The sequence below is a fragment of the Pristis pectinata genome, unplaced genomic scaffold (genome assembly GCF_009764475.1).
Source record: "Pristis pectinata isolate sPriPec2 unplaced genomic scaffold, sPriPec2.1.pri scaffold_38_arrow_ctg1, whole genome shotgun sequence".
NCBI lineage: Eukaryota > Metazoa > Chordata > Chondrichthyes > Rhinopristiformes > Pristidae > Pristis > Pristis pectinata.
Window position 1 is genome coordinate 94,734 of NW_026262570.1, and position 22,057 is coordinate 116,790.

Below are 22,057 nucleotides of genomic sequence, written 5' to 3' on the forward strand. Positions count from 1 at the left end.
ACCCCCTCCCAAATACCCCTCTCTCCCTAACACCCCTCCCCACTCTCTAACTCCTCTCTCAGACACCCCCTCCCCTCTTCCTAACACCCCCATCCCAAACAGCCCCTCTGCCAACCCCTTCCCTGGGGTAAATGGTGTGGGGGTAAATGGGATGAGATTAATGAGCGAGAGGGTAAAATGGGCAGAGGGACTACATAATGGAGTGAGCAGGTAAATGGGGTAACGGGGTTTTGAGGTTCGGGGTCAACCCAGTCCTGCCCGGGGTCAGGGGTGAAGGTCGCTGCACCCCGCCTGGGGGTCAGGGTCGATGGTCACCGTCCCCTGCTGGGGGTCAGAGGTCGGAGCGGGGGATCACCGCGGGATCCGGGGCACAGCAGTGGCGCCCCGTCTGAGTCCGGCCGCAGCCCCCCGCTGACACTCCCAGCCCGCCCTTGGCCAACGCCAGGCGGGGAGGCAGGGGCGCCCCCGACAACGAGCGGTCACTCTCCAACTGGGCAAGGTGTCCGGAGTAGCCATCCGTCAGGAACTGTCGGGGGAGAGAGAGGGAGAGGGTCAGGGAGAGAGAGAGAGAGAGAGACGGGAGAGAGAGAGAGAGACGGGAGAGAGAGAGAGAGAGACGGGGAGAGCGACCTCTCACACACACACACCTCTGACACACACACCTCCCTCCCTCACCTCTCACACATACACCCCTCACACACACACCCCTCCCTCACACACACCCCCTCCCACTCACCCCCTCCCACTCCCCAGCACCCACCTACCTGACACTGACCCACCCACTTGCGCGAGGGCCGCCCCACGATGTAGATGTGCTGGGCGGGGATATTGAGGAGTGCATAGACCGAGATGTCCTTGGGGGAACCATAGGCAGCTTCAATCTTCATCTGAGCCTTGTGGGGAGGGGGGAGATGGGGGGTGGGGGGGGGGGAGTGAAGGAGGGAGGGAGACGGACGAGGGAGGGGGGAAGAATGGGGGAACATCAAGGGGAGATTTAAACTGAGTTCATCAATCACTCACTCCCCCACCCAAAGGGTTCCCTCCACATCCTCCTCGGCCCCTCCCCTCACCACGTCCCCTCACAACCCCTCCCCTCACCCATTCCCCTCCTCCCTTCACCTCCACCGGCCCCTGCCGCTGAGGGTCGTGCACCAGCCCCTCCCTCCCTCCCTCAACCCCTCCCTCCCACCCACCCTCCTCACCATCCTCCCTCACCTTACCTCATGCACCAGCCCCACCGTCCCTCCATCCCCTCCACTCCCCCCTCCCTCTCCATCCCCTCCCTAACCCGTCCCCTCCCTCCCCCACCCCCTCTTCCCTCACCCCTGTCCCCTCCCTCCCCCCGAACCCCCTCACTTCTGTCCCCCTCCCTTCCTCACCTCATGCACCAGCCCCTCCCCTCCCCTCCCCTCACCTCCTGCACCAGCCCCTGCAGGAAGGCAGCCTTCTGCCGCTGAGGGTCGTGCACTAGCCCCTCGTTGAAGTAGGTGATCCCCTGGGGAAAGTTGTGCTGCCTCAGCCAGGACACCACCCTCTGCTTCTGCATGTCGGGACGTCCAGAGACGTAAACCACCAGACAGCCACGTTCCTGCCAGTATCTGTGGGGAGAGAGTGAGGGGAGAGGTCAGAGGTGGGCAGGGACAGTGACCCCCTCCTCTTTAACCCCTTACACAGAGCTCTCCCCCCCGGGAGTGTGTGACGGGACGGTGCGGGGGGAGCCTCACCCTGTGTCTGAGCCCGGGAGTGTGTGACGGGACGGTGCGGGGGGAGCCTCACCCTGCGTCTGACCCCGGGAGTGTGTGACGGGACGGTGCGGGGGGAGCCTCACCCTGTGTCCGACCCCGGGAGTGTGTGACGGGACGGTGTGGGGGGAGCTTCACCCTGTGTCTGGCCCCGGGAGTGTGTGACGGGACGGTGCGGGGGGAGCCTCACTGTGTCCCTCCATTTTCCTCTCATTCATGTGCCCATCCAAGCCCCTCTTAAAAGCCCCCAATGAATCTGCCTCCACCACCTTATCAGGCAACATATTCCAGGCATCCACCACTCTCCGAGTAAAAAACGTACCCCTCACGTCTATTCTGAACCTACCCCCTCACCTTAAATGCCTGCCCCTTGGTATTGGATCGCTCAATAATGGGGAAAAAGATATTGCTTGTCCACCCTATCTATGCCCCTCATCATTTTATAAACCTCCAACAGATCACCCCTCAGCCTCTGCCGCTCCAGAGAAAAGAGCCCAAGTTTGTCCGGCCTCTCCTGATAGCACATGCCCTCTAATCCAGGCAGCGTCCTGGTAAACCTCCTCTGCACCCTCTCTAAAGCCTCGACATCCATGACGAGAATTGCACGTAATACTCTAAATGCAGCCTTATGCAGAGTTCTATAGAGATGCATCATTACTTACTGACTCCTGTACTCAATACCCAGATTAATGAATGCAAGCCTTCCATAAGCCTTAACCACCCTGCCTACCCGTGTAGCCACTTTCGATGAGCCATGGACTTGCACCCCAAGGTCTCTCTGTACCCCTATGCCCCTGTACTCTCTGTTCTACAACGCTCCCCGGGGCCTTGCCGTTCACCGGGAAAGTCCGACCCTGGATTTGTCTTCCCAAAAACGCGACACCTCACACTTACCCGGATTAAACTCCATCCTGCCATTCCTCGTCTCACTGACCCAGCTGATGGAGATCCCCCCGTAAATGTTGGGGACTGTCCTGGGTGATACCGACTCACCCAGCTAAGGGGCAGCGCAGGTGGTGAAGGTGGTCTGCGGACCAGCTACCTCCACAAGTGCGCACACTTCCAGAGGTGAAACATCTGTCTCTAATGAGGCCACCACCGCTTCTCTCTCTCTCTCCCCGTCCCGAACACTGACCGCGCCTCCCCAACACTCCCTCCATTCTCCCCCACCTGCCTCCACCTCTCCTCCTCCCCCTCCCTCTCCCTCTCCCTCCCCCTCCCCTCATGACTCGGGATGGGGTCAAAGTCAGAGTGGAGTTTACTGTCAGACGCACAAGTCCATGTGTGCACAGGGGCAATGGAAAACTTCCCTCCAGCAGCATCACAGAGCATCAGAGACACAACATTCACAGGAAATCATCAGTTCAGCATAAACCATGCACAATTTTCACAAGGAAGAACACAATTTGAACAACAGAAAACAAAGTCCGTTGCAGTACAAAGCGGTCCCAGTGTTGCTGTACTAAGGGGGTGACCAGGGACGTGCCGGTCGGTTCAAGAACCGAATGGTTGAAGGGAAGTCGCTGTTCCTGAACCTGGTGGTGTGGGGATTTCAGGCTCCTGTACCTCCTGCCTGACGGGAGCTGTGAGAAGACAGCACAGCCCGGGTGGTTGGGGGGGGGTTGGATCTGTGACGGCGGACGTTGCCTTCTTGAGGCCGCCCCGCCTGTAAATACCCCCGATGGTGGGAGATCTTTGGTGATGGACGTTGCCTTGTTGAGGCAGGACCTCCTGTAGATACGCCTGATGGTGGGAGATCTTTGAAGGTGGATGTTGCCTTCTTAAGGCAGGACCTCCTGTAGATACTCCCAATGGTGGGAGATCTTTGGTGATGGACATTGCCTTCTTGAGGCAGGACCTCCTGTAGATACCTCAGGATTTTGCGGCAACAGAGAGAGAGAGATCCCTTACCTGACCACATCCACAGCTCCTGCCCGCACCTTCGGGTCACTGCCCATGATGGAGACACTGGCAGCGAAGGAACCATCGATACTGAAGACTACGCACTCCGACCGAGGGGGCACAACCCACAGGAAACTCTCGGCGAACGTGCGGTCCCCCCTGCATGGTCAGAGATCGAAGACTAGGCGTCAACCTAACGGGCGCGGGGAGTCCCCAGATGAAGTGGAGGCAGACGGGACATTCCCAGTTCCCCCATCGGTGGGAGAGTCCAGGACCGGGTGTGGGAGGGGGCACAAAGATGGGGAGGAACCTCCACGTCCAGAGGGTGGTGATCCATGGAATCCGAAGCCCGCAGAGGGCGATGGGAACCAAGTCATTGGGGGTGTTTCAGGCCGGTTCTTGATGGGTAAGGGGTTTGTGGGTGATGGGGAGGAGAATGGGATTGGGAGTATTCAGGGAATCACCTGGGTTTCTTCCCCCCACCCCCCCATCACTGCCCAGTGACCCCTGGGTTAGAGAGAGGGAGGGGATAATCAGCCGGTTTCCTGCCCCCCCCCCCCCCCCCCCGTCACTGCCCTGTTCCCGACGGATGAATCACTGACCTGACAAACATTCGGACGGGGTGAACCCCCAGGGACTGGCACATGTCCTGGGGCAGGGGGAGGGCGATACGTCCACTGTTGTTGGTGGTCTCCGTCCCACAGTGAACCCACTTCCCCAGTGGTGGCGGGGTCTGTATGTAGACGTCGACCTGTCGGGGAGGGAGGGAGGGAGAGAGGGGTTAGTGAGGGGGTTGGAGGGGGGGAGGGGGTTAGTGAGGGGGAGGGAGGGGGAGAAGGAGAGGGGTCAGTGTGAGTGGGGAGAGGGAGGGGTGGGGAGGGGTCAGTGTGAGAAAGGGGAGGGAGGGAGGGAGGGGGCAGGGGAGGGGAGGAAGGGGAGCTGAGGGCTCGGATGGTGGTGTCGAGGGGGAAGAGCTGGGATGGACGGACGGACGGGGGCCGAGGGGGACAGAGCCCCCACCCCCCTCGTACCTTCTCGCCGGTCAGCGTCACCACGTCCAGGGGTCCATAGGCGAATCTCCCGACCAGCAGCGGAGGGACCCCAACCAGGGTCACCGTGTCGCTGCCCCGGTGGTTGGCGGCAACGTTCTACCGTCGGGAACACAACAGGGGCGTTTAGTCCATCCACACCCCCACCGGGACCCCTCCCAACCCAACCCCCACTGTCCACCCCCACCAGGACCCCTCCCAACCCAACCCCCACTACGTCCACCCCCACCAGGACCCCTCCCAATGCACCCCGACCCCTCTCCTCCCTGTCCACCCCCACCGGGACCCCTCCCAACGCACCCCCACCACGTCCACCCCCACCGCGACCCCTCCCAACCCACCCCCACCCCTCTCCTCCCTGTCCACCCCCACTGGGACCCCTCCCAACGCACCCCCACCCCGTCCACCCCCACTGGTACCCTCCTGTCCCATCTGCAACCCCACTGGGACCCCTCCCCACCGCTCCGTTCACCTCCCCACTCCACCCCTCCCCAAACCCCTCCCTTCCCCTCCAAAACCCTCCCAACCCCACCCCTCCCCTCCAAACCCCTCCCCTCCTACCCATCCCCTCCCTGTCCGCTCCCACCGGACCTGGGTGGACAGCGAGGGTTTGAGGGGTTCACAGAGATATTTGGGGCTTCACAGATTGGGGGGGGAGGCGAGTGGGACAACTCTTCCCTCCCCCCCACCCTTGCTGTCTCTCCCCCCCCCCCCCCACCCTCCGTCAGAAACCGCACTCGCTGGGACTCACCCGGATCTTGACCTGGGTGCGTTTGCGTAGCCACCTTTCTCGGGGAATCGGGGGGCTGAATTCGGACTCCTCGCCGGCCAGATGCTGAGGGAGACCCTCCTGGTCAGTGACCACCTGTGGGTGTCAGGGCAGAGGGTTGGTGGGGGTTGGGGAGGGGGGATGTGGGGTGGGGGTGGAGAGCATCGCTGGTCTGGTCACCCCCCACACACCCTGCTAACACTCAGCAGTGTGGAGGAACAGAGGGATCTCGGGGTCCATGTCCGTAGACCCCTCAAGGTTGCCGCGCAGGTCGATAGGGTTGTTAAGATGGTGTGTTGGCCTTGATTAGTCAGGGGATTGGGTTCAAGAGCCGTGAGGTGATGTTGCAGCTCTGGTCAGACCACACTTGGAGTATTGTGTTCAGTTCTGGTCGCCTCATTATAGGAAGGTTGTGGGAGCTTTAGAGAGGGTGCAGAGGAGATTTACCAGGATTGGAGAGCACATCTTATGAGGAGAGGTTGAGCGAGCCGGGGCTTTTCTTTTTGGAGAAAAGGAGGATGAGAGGTGACTTGGTAGAGGTGTACAAGAGGCACAGATCGAGTGGAGGGTCAGAGACTTCTTCCCAGGGCGACAACGGCTAACACGAGGGGACACAATTTTAAGGTGATTGGAGGGAGGTATAAGGGGGATGTCAGGGGTAAGTTTTTTTACACAGAGAGTGGTGGGTGCGTGGAACGCACTGCCGGCAGAAGTTGTAGACAGCATCCTATCTGGATGTATCCCGGCTCGGGACGACAACTGCTCTGCCGAGGACCGCGAGAAACTGCAGAGTTGTGGACACAACCCAGCGCATCACGGACACCAGCCTCCCCTCCACGGACTCTGTCTTTACCTCTCGCTGCCTTGGTGAAGCAGCCGGCATCATCAAAGACCCCACCCACCCGGGACATTCCCTCTTCTCCCCTCTCCCATCGGGCAGGAGATACAGGAGCCTGAGGGCACGTCCCACCAGGCTCAAGGACAGCTTCTACCCCACGGTGATAAGACTATCGAACGGTTCCCTTATACAATGAGATGGACTCTGACCTCATGATCTACCTTGTTGTGACCTTGCACCTTATTGCACTGCACTTTCTCTGTAGCTGTGACACTTTACTCTGTACTGTTACTGTTTTTACCTGTACTACCTCAATGCCCCCTGTACTAACCCAATGTAACTGCACTGTGTAATGAATTGACCTGTACGATCAGTTTGCAAGACAAGCTTTTCACTGGACCTCGGTACAAGTGACAATAATAAACCAATACCAATACATTAGGGACATTTAAGAGACTCTTAGATAGACACATGAATGATAGAGAAATGGAGGGCTATGTGGGAGGGAAGGGGTAGATAGATCTCAGAGCAGGATAAAATGTCAGCACAACATTGTGGCCCGAAGGGCCTGTCCTGTAGTGTTCGATGTTCTATGAGTCTGCTCCCCCGTTGGATCGTGGCTGAGTTATTTTGACCTCTCAGGGCCCGTTCTCTCACTCGTAACCTCTGACGCCCTACAACCCATTGACTTGGCCTCCACAGCCGTCTGTGGTAATGCATTCCACAGATTCTCTGCCCTCTGGCTGAAGAAATTCCTCCTCTTCTCTGTTCTCAAGGGACGTCCCTTTATTCTGAGGCTATGCCCTCTGGTCCTGGACTCTCCCACTGATGGAAATACCCTCTCCACGTCCACTCTGTCCAGGCCTGTCGATATTTGGGAGGTTTCAATGAGATCCTCCCCCTCATCCTTCTGAAGTCCATTGAGTACAGGCCCAGAGACATCAAACGCTCCTTGTACGTTAACCCTTTCATCCCAAGGATCGTACTCGTAAACCTCCTCTGGACCCTCTCCAACGCCAGCACATCCTTCCTTAGATATGAACATAGAACACTACAGCACAGTTACAGGCCCTTTGGCCCACGATGTTGTGCCGACATTTTACCCTGCTCTGAGATCTATCTAACCCTTCCCTCCCACATCGCCCCCCATTTCTCCATCATTCATGTGTCTAAGAGCCTCTTAAATGTCCCTGATGTATCTGCCCCCACAACCTCTGCCGGCAGTGCGTTTCGCACACCCACCACTCTCTGTGTAAAAAAACTTACCCCTGACATCCCCCTTATACCTCCCTCCAATCACCTTAAAATTATGTCCCCCTCGTGTTAGCCATTGTCGCCCTGGGAAAAAGTCTCTGACCGTCCACTCGATCTGTGCCTCTTGTGCACCTCTATCGGGTCATCTCTCATCCTCCTCCTCTCCAAAGAGAAAAGCCCCAGCTCGCTCAACCTCTCCTCATAAGATGTGCTCTCCAATCCTGGCAGCATCCTGGTAAATCTCTGCACCATCTCTAAAGCTGCCACATCCTTCCTGTAATGAGGTGACCAGAACCGAACACAATACTCCAAGTGTGGTCTGACCAATGCCTTATGAAGCCTCAGCATTACATCTTTGCCTTTATATTCTGGTCCTCTTAAAATGAATGCTAACATTGCATTTGTCTTCCTTACTACCGACTCAACCTGCAAGTTAACCTTTAGGGAATCCTGCACTGGGACCCAAGTCCCTCTGCACCTCCCAATTTCTAAATTCTCTCCCCGTTTAGAAAACCTTTATCCCTTCTACCAAAGTGCACGACTGTACACTTCCCGACACTGTCTTCCATCTGCCACTTCTTTGCCCATTCTCCCAACCTGCCCAAGTCCTTCTGCAGACTCCCTGCCCCTCCACCCATCTTCGTATCATCCGCAAACTTGGCCACAAAGCCCTCGATTCCGTCATCCAGATCATTGACGTGTAACGTGAAAAGCAGCGGACCCAACACCGACCTCCGGGGAACACCACTCGTCACCGGCAGCCGACCAGAGAAGTCCCCCTCTACTCCCCACTCTTTTGCCAGTCGGCCAATCTTGTGTTCTAAAAATGAGGACCTTGTGTCTGAAAGAGCAGCGCAGAGGGTTGTAGACCCTCAGCCAGCCCCATCGCGGGCACAACCCTCCCCACCATCGAGGACATCTTCAAGAGGCAGTGCCTCGAGAAGGTGGCGTCCGTCACCGAGGACCCTCACCACCCGGGACGTGCCCTCTTCTCGTTACTACCATCGGGGAGGAGGTACAGGAGCCTGAAGACCCACACTCAACGATTCAGGAACAGCTTCTTCCCCTCCGCCATCAGATCACTAAACGGTCCACGAACCCATGAACACTATCTCGTCATTCCAATTTATTTTGTAATTTACAGTAATTTCTACGACTTGCACTGTACTGCTGCCTCAAAACACATTTCACGTAAATAAGTCAGTGATAATAAACCTGATTCTGGTAGTGAGATCAGTGTGGGGCGTGCAAATGTGGTGGGGAATCTTGAGATAGATAGAGGTGGTGTGGGGTCTCCTGAAGAGCATTAAGGTAGATAAGTCCCCAGGGCCAGATGGGATAGACCCCAGGTTATTGAGAGATGCAAGAGATGAGATTGCTGGGGCCTTGACTGAGATCTTCGTGTTCTCTCTACCCACATGAACGTACAGAAAACCCTGACTGATTCCCTCCCTCTGACCCCGGGAGTGTGTGACGGGACGGTGCGGGGGGAGCTTCGCCCTGTGTCCGACCCCGGGAGTGTGTGACGGGACGGTGCGGGGGGAGCCTCACCCTGTGTCTGACCCTGGGAGTGTGCGACGGGACGGTGCGTGGGGAGCCTCACCCTGTGTCCGACCCCGGGAGTGTGTGACGGGACGGTGCGGGGGGAGCCTCACCCTGTGTCCGACCCCGGGAGTGTGTGACGGGACGGTGCGGGGGGAGCCTCACCCGATGTCTGACCTGCTCCCCGGAGCCCCCGTTACCTGCTGAAGGATAAAAGCCACCACGTCCGTCGACTCCCAGTAACTGGCGTGGAAGAGGTGAGGGAGGGTGATGGTCGGGAAGGCAGTGAGCGCCTTGGGGCAGTAGAGCGCGTAGTCGATCCTCTTGCAACCCCACCAACTCTCGAAGACTGTGGGAGGGAGAACCAGTCAGCACCTCGGAGGAGGAACGTCACGCATCCTTGCAGACTCGGGGACAGGAGAGAGGCGGCGGCGAGGAGGGAGCACGTCAGGAGGGGTGAGGAGAGGAGGGAGCGTCTCGGGAGGGGGGAGGTGAGGAGGGAGCGCCTCGGGAGGGGGAGGTGAGGAGGGAGGTGGGAGGGAGGACAAGGGGGAGGATGAGGAGGGAGGGAGGGTGAAGAGGAGAGGACTGGGAGGGGGAGGACGGGGAGGGAGGGGGAGTTACCTGTAGACGCACTGACCGTCCCTGATTCTTCAGCTCCAGGTGCCTGCTGGTCCGTCCCCAGCACCGGCTCGGGTCCCCCGCAGGGCTGCTGGTCCGTCCCCAGCACCAGCTGGGGTCCTCCGCAGGGCTGCTGGAGACCGGGGCTCCGGTCCGAGGCAGACAAAGGCTCTGTAATGTCACGGAAGATCGACGGGAAGGTCTGGAGCGTGTCTGCTGGAGGGTGGGGGGGTAGGAGTTAATCCCAGCAGGTCCCACATCACACCCCACAGCCTGTCCCAGTACAGGGAGATGGTCCCCAGCAGACTCAATCCCAGCAGGTCCCCCAAAGAGTGCATCCCAGGAGATCCCAGTACAGGGGGAAGGTCCCCTGCAGACAACCCCAGCAGGTCCCACAGAGCTTGCATCCCAGGAGATACCAGTACATGGAGAGGATCCCCAGTAGACTCAATCCCAGCAGGTCCCAGTACAGAGCATTCCCAGCAGAGTTGATCCCAGCAGATATCATTACAGAGTGAATCCCAGTAAAACCCCAGTAGAGAGTGAAACCCAGCAGCAGATCCTATTGCATAGAATTGATCCCAGATGAGCCCCAGTAGGGTGTGAATCCCAGACAGTGCATTCCAGTAGAGCCCCAGTAGAAAGAGTGCATTCCTGCAGTGCTCCAATGGGGCCCCAGCACAGAGTGGGTCCCAGCAGATCCCATTACAGAGTAAATCCCAGCAGTTCCAGGAGTATTCCAGCAGAGCCCCAGTTGAGAGATCCAGCAGCCCCAATAAACAAAGCAGACTCCAGCAGCCCGAGTGGATAGATCCCAGTAGCTCCTGGTGCCTGTCCAGCGACTCCCAGCGGGACTTACCCAGGAGGGAGGAGTTGCCGTCCCCAAGTGGGAACTTCTGGTAGCGGGGCACGGCGAAGGGGGGTACCTGCTGGAATTCGGGCACCAGCAGAGGTTCCAGCCGGAAGGCCGAGGGATCAGCGGGGTGGAAGAGGTTGTAGACTTGTCCACAGGCCGGCCGGCACTGAGCCACTGCAGGACAGAGAAAGACCAGCGGTCAGTGAGCCCACCCACACCAGGAGCCCCGGGCACAATCCCAGCAGGACAGAGCACAATCCCAACAGACCAGAACAAAAGACCAGCAGAAAAGAACCACAATCCCAGCAGGTCAGAGCACAATCCCAGCAAGCATGAACCAAATAGCAGCAGACTGGAACCAAATTCCCAACAGATAGAACCAAATCCCAGGACTGAACCACAATCCCAGCAGAAATTGAAGACGCAACAGACTAGAACCAAATCCCAGCAGAACTGAACTGGAATCCCAGCATACTGGAAAAAAAACAGCAGGCCACACACAAATGTTAACAGACTGGAACCACAATCTCAGCAGACCAAAACAAACCCCCAGCAGACCAGAACCATTTCCCAGCAGACCAGAACCAAATACCAGCTGGCCTGAACTGAATACCAGATCATAGCACAATCCCTGCAGGAAGGAAACACAATACCCAACAGACCAGAACAAAACATCAGCCAGGAAGGAACCACAATCCCAACAGGTCAGAACACAGCCCCAGCAGATCACACACGTAAATCCCAGCAAGCCTGAACCAAATCCCTAAATCCCAGCAAGCCTGAACCAAATCCCAGCAGACCTGAAACAAACTCCCAGTGGACTGGAACCAAACTCCCAAGTGGCCTGAACCAAATGCCAGCAGAACTGAACCACAATCCCAGCAGACTGCAGCAGAAAAACCCAGCAGGCCACACGCGAATCCCAGCAGACCGGAGCCACAAGCCCAGCGGGCGGCAGTTCTGGTAGCCCCCCACCCCCCCACCCCCACTTCTACAGGAAGGGTGCGGGGTGGGGGGGCTTCGGAGGGAGGGGTGCGGGAGGGGTTCGCCGGGAACGCCGCCCGGATCAGAGGGCGCGAGCTACAAGGAGAGGTCGGACAGACTCTGGGGTCGCTCCCTCCGGAGCGGCGGAGGCCGAGGGGAGAGGTTTATCAGACGACGGGAGGCGTAGATGGAGGAGACGGCCGGTGTCTGTTGTTCCCCAGGGGGTGGGGGTGTCTAATACCGGAGGGCGTGCGTTTAAGGGGAGAGGGGGAGTTCGGAGGAGATGTGGGGGGAGCAAGTTTTTTTACACAGGGAGCGGTGGGTGCCTGGGATGTGCTGCCGGGGGAGGGGGTGGGGGCAGATACGAGGGAGGGGGTGAGACGGACCCAGGGATGTGCCGGGGACGGAGGGAGGGGGACCGTGGGCGGAGGGAGGGGGTGAGGCTCAGTTAAAGTGTTGAATTACTAGTTCCTCACGTCCCTGTGCTAGGAGGGAGGGAGGGAAGGGGTGGGGGAGGTAAGGGGAGGGGGAGGTAGGGGGAAAGAGGGGTAGGCAGGGGGAGGGAGAGGGAGGGGAGAGGACGGGGAGGGAGGGGGTGTGAGGAGGAGGGAGAGGGAGGAGAGGACGAGGAGGGAGGAGGATGGGGAGGGGAGGACGAGCAGGGAGGGTCGGGTGGGGGGGGAGAGGGAGGGGTACGGGGAGGGGAGGACGAGGAGGGAGGGGGAGGGAGGGGCGTAGTTTAACAGCACCGTGTACGGCACAGACATGGTGGGCCGAAGGGCCTCTCCCCGGCGCTGGGCTCCACAGAATGATGGACGGATGGACGGGCGGATGGACGGGCGGACGGACGAGCGGGCGGACGGGCGGACGGGCGGGCGGACGGGCGGACGGGCGGGCGGACGGGCGGGCGGGCGGGCGGGCGGGCAGACGGACGGACGGGCGGGCGGGCAGACGGGCGGGCGGACTCACGGTTCAGGCTGGGGGCCACGGTCTTCCTCAGGGCGAGCACCAGGCCCAGGGGGCAGCCAAACAGGAACAGGTCGGTCACCTGGAACTCGAAGCCCTCGGACCCCCCAGGCTGGGGCGGGGGGCCGCCGACGGCGGGGGGAGCGTCCATCTTCAGCACGTTGGCTTGCAGCCTGCAGGGGGAGGGGGTCCGGCTCGTCAGTTGGGGGGGTGGGGGGGGGGGTCGTCGGCTGATACCCCTCCCCACCCCAACCCACCCTTCAAACCCGGCCGATCCCCCCCCCCAACCCAGGGGTCACTGGGCAGTGACAGGGGGGCAGGAACGGCTGATTCCCCCCCCTTCCCCCTGGGGGTCTGCATGGGGGCAGTGACGGGGGTCTAGGATCCCGACTGATTCCCCCCTCCCCCGGGGGTCTCCGTGGGCAGTGACCCCACCTGATTCTCCTCCCTCCCCAGGGGGTCTCCGGGTGGGGGTGGCAGTGACCCCACCTGATTCCCCCCCTCTCCCAGGGGTCTCTGGGGTCTGGGATCCTGCCTGCTTCCCCCCCTCCCCTGGGGGTCTCCGGGGGCAGCGACCCCACCTGATTCCACCCTCCCCCGGGGGTCTCCGGGGTCTGGGACCCCGCCTGATTTCCCCCCCTCTCCCCCAGGGGTCTCCGGGGGGGGTCAGGCAGTGACGGGGGTCCGGGACCCCGCCTGATTCACCCACCGGTCGAGGAAGCTGGGCTGCGGTCTGACGAGGTCGCTCTCCGACGCCGAGGCGTTGCTCGGTCTCCGGCCGGCCGCCCCCCCACCCTGGGGGCCGCTTACTGACAGCTCGTTGTCGCTCTTGCTCAGCTGTCGGGTCCCCTGCAGGCGGGGGTTGTGGGGAGGGTCCGGGGGGGTCGATATATCCGGGGACAGGCGTCCTGTACTCTGTGGGGGAGGAGAGAGGGCGGGAGAGAGAGGGGGGAAGAGATAGGGAAGGGGAGGGAGTGGGGGAGAAGGGGGAGGGAGGGGGTAGGAGAGGGGGTGGGGGGAGGGAGGAGGGAGGGGGGAGGGAGTGGAGGGAAGGGGGGAGGCAGGAGGGAGGGAGGGAGGAGAGGAAGAGCTGTGAGATGCTCTGAGAGATGTGACATAGGTCTGACCAAGTCCCTCGAACTCCCACAGTCATCGCTTCCTTGTGAACCCGTGTGTGTGTGTCTGTTTGTGCGTGTGTGTGTGCGTGTGTGCATGTCACTGTGCGACAGAGAGTGAGAGTCTGTGAGTGTACACGTGTGTGTGTATTTCACTGTGTCAGTGTGCATGAGTGTGTCAGTGTGTGTTTCACTGTGTGTGACTGCGTCTTACTGTGTGTGTGCACGTGTGTGTCACTGTGTGTGCACGTGTGTCACTGTGTGTCACTGTGCGTGTCACTGCGTGTGTGCATGTGTCACTGTGTGTGTGCACGCACGTGTGTCACTGCGTGTGTGCACGTGTGTGTGTGAGTATTTCACTGTGTCAGTGTGCATGAGTGTGTCAGTGTGTGTTTCACTGTGTGTGACTGTGTGTCTTACTGTTTGTGTGCACGTGTGTGTGTACGTGTGTGTGTCACTGTGTGTGTGCACGTGTCACTGCATGTGTGCACGTGTGTGTCACTGTGTGTGTGCACGTGTGTCACTGGGTGTGCACGTGTCACTGTGTGTGTGTCACTGTGCGTGTCACTGCGTGTGTGCATGTGTGTCACTGTGTGTGCACGCACGTGTGCGTCACTGTGCGTGTGTGCACGTGTGTGTCAGTGCGTGTGTGCACGTGTGTGTCAGTCTGCGTGTGTGTGTGACTCACCAAACTGTCCCTGCGGCTTCCACTGGGACTCCCTCCCCCACCGCAGAGACCGTCGAAGGCCAGGATCCCTCCGACACAGTCCCCGATGATGCAGACCTGGTTGGGGGGTGGGGGGGGAGGGAAGGGAGGGAGGGGAAGGGAGTGGGGGGAGGATGGAGGGGAGGGGAGGGGAAGGGAGGGGAAGGGAGGGGGGAGGATGGAGGGGAGGGGAGGGGAGGGGGAGAAGATGGGGAGGAAATCAGATCTCTATAATTAATAACCATCAACCCCTTCCCCCACTCCCTCCGCCCTCCCCTCCAGCACCTCCCTCCCCCACTCCAGCTCTCCCTCAGCCCCCTCCCACTCCCTCCCACCCTCCCTCCACCTACCTGGCCTCTGAAGTTCGCCCCCTCCCCGGAGGCGAGGAAGTCGGACATCTCCCGGTTGGCCCGTCCCACCACTGAGGTCAGCAGCTCCCGGTAGGAGGCGGCGGAGGTGGCGAGGAGGGGGAGGGCGGAGAGAGGGAGGGGCTCCTGCCTCGAGGGACGTCCATCGGTCTCTGTCCCCAAGGGGGACAACCTTGAGGGGGGTTGGGGGGGGGGGAGAGGGAGGGAGGCAGAAGGAGGGAGGGGCATAGGGAGGGAGATAGGGGAGGGAGAGATGGAGGGAGGTAGGGAATGAGAGAGAGAGCAGGGGGCTGTCACGTCTCCATATTAAGTGGAATAAATCCTGGGGTCTGACCAGGTCTGTCCTGGGACATGGTGGGACATTGTCCGGAATACACCGGGCGGAGAGGCGGCGGATGCAGTTTAATCCGGGCAGACAGGTGGCGGATGCAGTTTAATCCGGGCGGAGAGGCGGCGGATGCAGTTTAATCCGGGCGGGTGCGAGGTGTCGCACTTCGGGAGGTCGGATGTGAGGGGACGGTTCACAGTTAACGGCAGGAGGGTCGACATACAGAAGGGTCCCGGGGGTCCCGAGCCTACCGTGCCTCCTGAAAGCGGCCGCACATTCGACGGGGGGGCGGGCGGTAAAGAAGGCGCACGGCACACTCGCCTTCACCGGTCGGGGCGTCGAGTACAAGAGGCCGGGAAGTCACGTTGCCGGCCGTATAAAACTCCGGTCGGGCCGCACTCGTGTGCAGTTCCAGTCGCCTCCCCCACCTCCCCGTTACAGGGAGGGCTTCGGAGAGAGGGGTGCGGGAGAGGTTCACCGGGAACGCCGCCCGGATCAGAGGGCGCGAGCTACAAGGAGAGGTCGGACAGACTCTGGGGTCGCTCTCTCCGGAGCGGCGGAGGCCGAGGGGAGAGGTTTATAAGACGACGAGAGGCGTCGATAGAGAGACGGCCGGTGTCTGTTGTTCCCCGGGGGGTGGGGGACGTCTAATACCGGAGGGCGCGCGCTTAAGGGGAGAGGGAGGGGGGAAATTCGAAGGCAAGTTTTTTTTTACACAGGGAGCGGCGGGTGCCTGGGATGCTGCTGGGGGAGGGGGTGGGGGCAGATACGAGGGAGGGGGTGAGACGGACGCCGGGATGGAGGGAGGGGGACCGTGTTCAGGGGGAAGGGGTGTGGTTTAATTTGGCTGTCAGACAGACATCTGGACGTGGAAGGAATGTGTTCTCTGGTTTGTGAGAATATCACTAGAAGGTCTTTGGTTTTTTCCTGAGGTTGGGCAGGTTGGGACTCGGCAAGTGGAGTTTAATTCGGATAAGTGCGAGGAGTCGAGCTTTGGGGAGACAAACCAGGGCAGGACTTTCCCGGTGAACGGCAGGGCCCCCGGGGAGTGTCATAGGACAGAGGGGGTGCAGGGACACGGTTCCCCCTGAGAGCAGGGGTCACAGGTAGACAGGGGGGCGGTGGAGAAGGCGTCGGGCACGCCGGCCTTCACCGGTCAGGGCACCGAGTACAGGAGTCGGGCAGGCGAGGCCGCGCTCGGGGTACCGCGTCCGGTCCTGGTCGCCCCGCTGCGCGGGGAAAGGTGCCGCCGAGCTGGGAGAGAGCGCGGAGGGAGATTCGCGAGGGACGTTGCCCCCGGGGGACTCGAGGGGGCTGAGTTTTACGGAGAGAGAGGTCGGGGGCAGGTCGGGACTTGGAGCGCGAGGGGGTGGTGAGGTGAGTAAAACCGCGAGGGGCATCGAGAGGGTGAACGCGCGCACCTTCTCCCCCCAGCGGTCAGGGGATGGAGAACTAGAGGGGACGGGTTTAAGGTGAGGGGGGAGGAGATTTAATGGGGGAACTTCTTCACCCAGAGGGTGGTCCGTGTGCGGGACGGGCGGCCAGAGGGAGGGGTCGAGGCAGGGACGTTAACGACACTGGGACGGGTCCGCGGACGGGGAAGGTTCAGAAGGAGACGGGGCCAGACGTGGGGAGGTGGGACCGGCTGGGATGGGGACTTGGGCCGGCACGGACCGGTTGGGCCGAAGGGGTGGGGAGGGGGGGTGGGGGGGGTTCTCACCTGGAGAGCAGGCTCAAGGCCTGGGAGCAGAGGGGGGGGCAGGGCACAAGGCGGAGGGAGAAGTGACCCCGAGCCTCGGGGAAGTGGGTCCGGGCGACGGAGGCGAAGGCCGCCCTCAGCGTGGACACGTCCCCCGGCCGGGAGTCCCCGGGACCCCCGTCCAGCAGGCTCCCCCCGTGGAGCACCAGGAGCAGCAAATGGATCGGGCAGGGAGGGGCGGCTGTCTCCGAGGAAATGCTCTGGGGGGGGGGGAGGGAGAGGGAGGGGGGAGAGAGGGAGGAGGGTGGGGAGGGGGGAGAGAGGGAGGAGGGTGGGGGGGGAGAGAGAGGGAGGGGGGAGAGGGGGGAGAGAGGGAGGAGGGGGGGGAGGGGGGGAGAGAGAGGGAGGGGGGTGAGGGGGGGGAGGGGGAGAGAGGGAGGAGGGTGGGGAGGGGGGGAGAGGGAGGAGGGGGGAGAGGGGGGGAGGGGGGAGAGAGGGAGGGGGGGAGAGAGGGAGGGGGGGTGGGGAGGGGGGGAGAGAGAGGGAGGGAGAGAGAGTGAGGGAGGGAGGGGGCAGAGAGGGAGGGAGGGGGAGGGACGGAGGGGGGGAGAGAGGGAGGGAGGGGGAGAGAGGGAGGGGGGGAGAGAGGGAGGGGGGTGGGGAGGGAGGGGGGTGGGGAGGGGGGGAGAGAGAGGGAGGGAGAGAGAGGGAGGGAGGGAGAGTGAGGGAGGGAGGGGGGAGAGAGGGAGGGGGGTGGGGAGGGGGGGAGAGAGAGGGAGGGAGGGGGGAGAGAGAGACGTCAGTCACCTGCTCTGACCCCTTGACCTGTCCTGATCCCTGACAACCCACTGACCTTCCACCCTCCCCCACCAACCCTCGGTTACCCCTGACCTTCCACCCATGACCCTCCATAAGCCGACTTTCCCTGACACCTGACCTTCCCCCTCCACCCTCTGTAACCCCTGACACCCCTCCCCCCAATGACACTCAGTCACCCCTGACCCCTTTGACACCGGCCAACCCAGACCTTGACCCCTGAACTGACCTCGTGACCTACCAACCCCAGAGCCTTCCCTCCACCCGCACTAACCCCACGACCCCTCCCCCCAACGCTGACCCCTCACCCCCCCAATGCTGACCCCTCACCCACCCAACGCTGACCCCTCACCCCCCCCAACGCTGACCCCTCACCTCGGACAGGGAACAGGAATCCATGGCAGAAGCCGGAGACGCCACCATCGTGTCCGGGGAACCGGGAGAGTCGTCAGCTGGAGGGAGAGAGGGAGGGTGAGGGAGGGAGGGAGCACGTCTGGAGGGGTGAGGGAGGGAGGGAGGGAGCACGTCTGGAGGGGTGAGGGAGGGAGGGAGGGAGCACGTCTGGAGGGGTGAGGGAGGGAGGGAGGGAGCACGTCTGGAGGGGTGAGGGGTGGGAAGGCACATCTGCCCCACAGCTGGAGAGAGCGCAAAGCTCCCAGCTTGAAAATGCAGACAGACAGCACACACAGGGACGGACACACCCCACACACACCCCACACACAGGGACGGACACACCCCACACACACCCCACACACACCCCACACACAGGGACGGACACACCCCACACACACCCCACACACAGGGACGGACACACCCCACACACACCCCACACACAGGGACGGACACACCCCACACACAGGGACGGACACACCCCACACACACACCCCACACACACCCCACACACAGGGACAGACACACCCCACACACACCCCACACACACCCCACACACAGGGACGGACACACCCCACACACACCCCACACACACCCCACACACAGGGACGGACACACCCCACACACACCCCACACACAGGGACGGACACACCCCACACACACACCCCACACACACCCCACACACACACCCCACACACACCCCACACACACCCCACACACAGGGACGGACACACCCCACACACACACCCCACACACACCCCACACACACCCCACACACAGGGACGGACACACCCCACACACACACCCCACACACACCCCACACACACCCCACACACAGGGACGGACACACCCCACACACACCCCACACACACCCCACACACAGGGACGGACACACCCCACACACACACCCCACACACACCCCACACACACACCCCACACACACCCCACACACAGGGATGGACACACCCCACACACACACCCCACACACCCCACACACACACCCCACACACACCCCACACACACCCCACACACAGGGACACACACACACACACACAGGGACACACAGATCTGTCACACACACACACGGACACACACACACAGGGACGGACACACACACACAGATCTGTCGCACACACACACAGGGACACACACACCCCACACACACACAGGGACACACACACCCCACACACACACACACAGAAGAAACACTGGCGTGTGCCTGACACATTCCAACAGACACCCACCGGTCGCACCCTCAGCCTCTCCCGCCACCACCGACAGACACCCACCGGTCGCACCCTCAGCCTCTCCCGCCACCGACTTGCTGACGAACTCGATTGAGTTCCACTTGCTGATCTCCTTGGAGAAAACCTCGTCACTGTCGGACAGATCCTCTGGGAGAGAGGGAGGGACGGGGGAGGAACAGGGAGGGAGAGGGAAAGGAGAGCGAGTTACAGGTCAGACACAGGGTGAGGCTCCCCCCGCACCGTCCCGTCACACACTCCCGGGGTCGGACGCGGGGCGAGGCTCCCCCCGCGCCGTCCCGTCACACACTCCCGGGGTCGGACGCGGGGCGAGGCTCCCCCCGCGCCGTCCCGTCGCACGCTCCCGGGGTCGGACGCGGGGCGAGGCTCCCCCCGCGCCGTCCCGTCACACGCTCCCGGGGTCGGACGCGGGGCGAGGCTCCCCCCGCACCGTCCCGTCGCACGCTCCCGGGGTCGGACACAGGGCGAGGCTCCCCCCGCACCGTCCCGTCACACGCTCCCGGGGTCGGACACAGGGCGAGGCTCCCCCCGCGCCGTCCCGTCACACGCTCCTGGGGTCGGACACAGGGCGAGGCTCCCTCCGCACCGTCCCGTCACACACTCCCGGGGGTCCGGGACACACCCTGTGCATCGTAGAATTCCTCCTCGGAGCTGTTTTCCGAATCCCGAGCGATGGTTTGGATTCTCCACTCGGACAGAGTTTGTTCGGTGATGACCCCTGTGGGGGGGGGGAAAGAGGGTCAGACGTCAGGAACCCCACCGTCACCCTTCACTCTGGACGGCTGGAGGAGGGGAGGGGAGGGGAGGGGAGGAGGAAGGGTGGGCGGGGGGGTGGGGTGTGCTGGGGGGGAGGGAGGAGGGGAGGGAAGGGAGGGAAGAGGAGGGGAAGGTCAAAGGGCACTTTAAGAGACAAAGTTCACTGGGGGTCAAGATTCAACATGGATGAGGGGAGGGGCTGCAGTGTCACAAGGGTGACGGGGTCAGAGGGTGTGGGGTCGGGGGGGCTGAGGTCACAGGGGACACCAGGGTGATGGGGTCGGCGGTTGTGGAATCACACGGGTCGCGTGGCCTGAGGACACAGGGGTCACTGGGTCAGAGGTGGGAGTCGGAGAGCACGGGGTGACGGGAGTCGGAGGTTGCCGGGTCACGGGTCGGAGGTGGCGGTGTCACGGGGGTGGCGGGGTCAGAGGGCAGAGTTGGAGGCCGCGGGGTCACGAAGGTAGGAGGCGACGGGGTCGGAGGCGACGGGTCACGAAGGTCGGAGGCGACGGGGTCGGAGGTGACGGGTCACGAAGGTCGGAGGCGACGGGGTCCTCACCTGCGTGCTGCGGGGCCAGCCAATCCCCTCCGCCCTCCGCGGGCTCGGCCTCCGCCCCTCGGCCCGGTTCCGGGGTCCCCCCCTCCGCCTCGTCCCCGCCTCGGCCCATCCTCCGGGCCAGGGCCCTCGCCGTCTCCTCCTCGAGGCGCCGGACCTCCTCCATCGACAGGTCGGCCCACTGGTCCTGCCAACACCAGGCCTGGCGGTGGGCGCGGAGCATCACCCGGCGCAGGCCTGGGGGGTGGGGGTGGGGGGCGGGAGGGCAGGGGAGGGGGAGGGGGAGAGGAGAGGAGGGTGGGCGAGGGGAGTGAGTGAGGGGGAGGGGGGAGAGGGGAGGGAGCGAGGGGGGAGAGGGAGGGGATAGGGAGGGGATGGAGGGGAGGGCAGGAGGGTGGGTGAGGGCCGGGAGGGAAAGGGAGAGGTGGGAAGGAGGGGGAGGGAGAAGAGGAGGGTTGAGTAGGGTGGGGGAGGGAGGGGGAGGAAGGAGGGAGGGGTAGGGAGAGGGAGAGAGGGGGAGGGAGGAGGGAGGGGTAGGGAGAGGGAGAGAGGGGGAGGGAGAGAGGGGGAGGAGGGAGGGGAGAAGAAGGTGGGGAGGAAGATGAGGGGAGGGAGGGGAGGGCAGGAGGGGAGGGAGGGGGAGGGGAGGGCAGGAGGGGAGGGCGGGTGAGGGGAGGGAGGGGAGGGCAGGAGGGGAGGGAGGGGGAGGGCGGGGAGGGCAGGAGGGGAGGGCGGGTGAGGGCAGGAGGGGAGGGCAGGAGGGGAGGGAGGGGAGGGCAGGAGGGGAGGGAGGGGAAGGCAGGAGGGGAGGGTGGGTGAGGGGAGGGAGGGTGAGGGGAGGGAGGGGAGGGCAGGAGGGGAGGGCAGGAGGGGAGGGTGGGTGAGGGGAGGGCGGGTGAGGGGAGGGCGGGTGAGGGGAGGGAGGGGTGGGCAGGAGGGGAGGGGAGGGTGGATGAGGGGAGGGAGGGGAGGGCAGGGGTAGGGGTGAGGGAGGGACAGAGTGGTTCGGGGAATGGGGAGGGGGAGGGAGGGAGGGAGGGGTGAGGGGCAGGGGAGGAGGGGAGGGGGACGGGGCAGTGGGGGGGGGGAAGAGCAGAAAAACTATTAAAATTACATCAAAATATGGTCGAAATGAACTGGGGGGGAGAGAGAGAGACTGAGGGGAGAGGCTGGGGGGAGAGACTGGGGGGGAGGGAGTGTCGGGGGGGAAGGGAGAGATGGTGGGGGGTGAGGGGGAGAGACAGACGCTGTCCACTCACCCACGTCGTGGATGAACTGTTCGATCTTGGACTGCATGCCCCAGTATCGGAACTCGACCTTGCAGAGTTTGTAGGCACACATCAGCGCCCCCGCCTCAGGGCGCCCCCTCCGCTCCTCCAGCCAGCCGTCCGTCAGTGGTCCCTGGCCCCTCTTCGTCGACCGGAACACCCTGGGGTCCTCCTGGGGCAGGTAGTCGGCGGCAGGGAGGGGGTCCCGCACGATGTCGATCACGTCTAGGGTCCCGGGAGACAAGAGGCAGGAATGATCATCAC

General features: G+C 62.4%; 1 protein-coding gene across 3 annotated transcripts; it reads right to left on the minus strand.

The window, feature by feature from the left end:
- Nucleotides 1–23: 23 nt before the first annotated feature.
- LOC127567244 (membrane-associated phosphatidylinositol transfer protein 1-like) lies at nt 24–22,011 on the minus strand. 3 transcript variants are annotated; one of them, XM_052009922.1, is made up of 20 exons: nt 21,785–22,011; nt 20,529–20,762; nt 19,833–19,928; nt 19,190–19,339; nt 17,931–18,007; nt 16,761–16,999; nt 14,695–14,884; nt 14,327–14,422; nt 13,233–13,438; nt 12,527–12,696; nt 10,577–10,747; nt 9,721–9,930; nt 9,297–9,445; nt 5,445–5,558; nt 4,676–4,792; nt 4,247–4,395; nt 3,654–3,803; nt 1,415–1,598; nt 765–893; nt 24–526 (listed from the first exon to the last, which is right to left on the minus strand). In XM_052009922.1, exons 1-20 carry the CDS (start codon nt 21,864–21,866, stop codon nt 332–334), a joined length of 3,108 nt encoding a protein of 1,035 aa, XP_051865882.1. In that variant the 5' UTR covers nt 21,867–22,011; the 3' UTR covers nt 24–331. The 3 variants fall into 3 exon arrangements, with proteins under 3 accessions (XP_051865882.1, XP_051865885.1, XP_051865884.1); XM_052009924.1 differs by having other exon boundaries at nt 25–526; nt 9,721–9,933; nt 19,235–19,339; XM_052009925.1 differs by lacking the exon at nt 10,577–10,747 and having other exon boundaries at nt 9,721–9,933.
- Between the last annotated feature and the right edge of the window lie 46 nt (nt 22,012–22,057).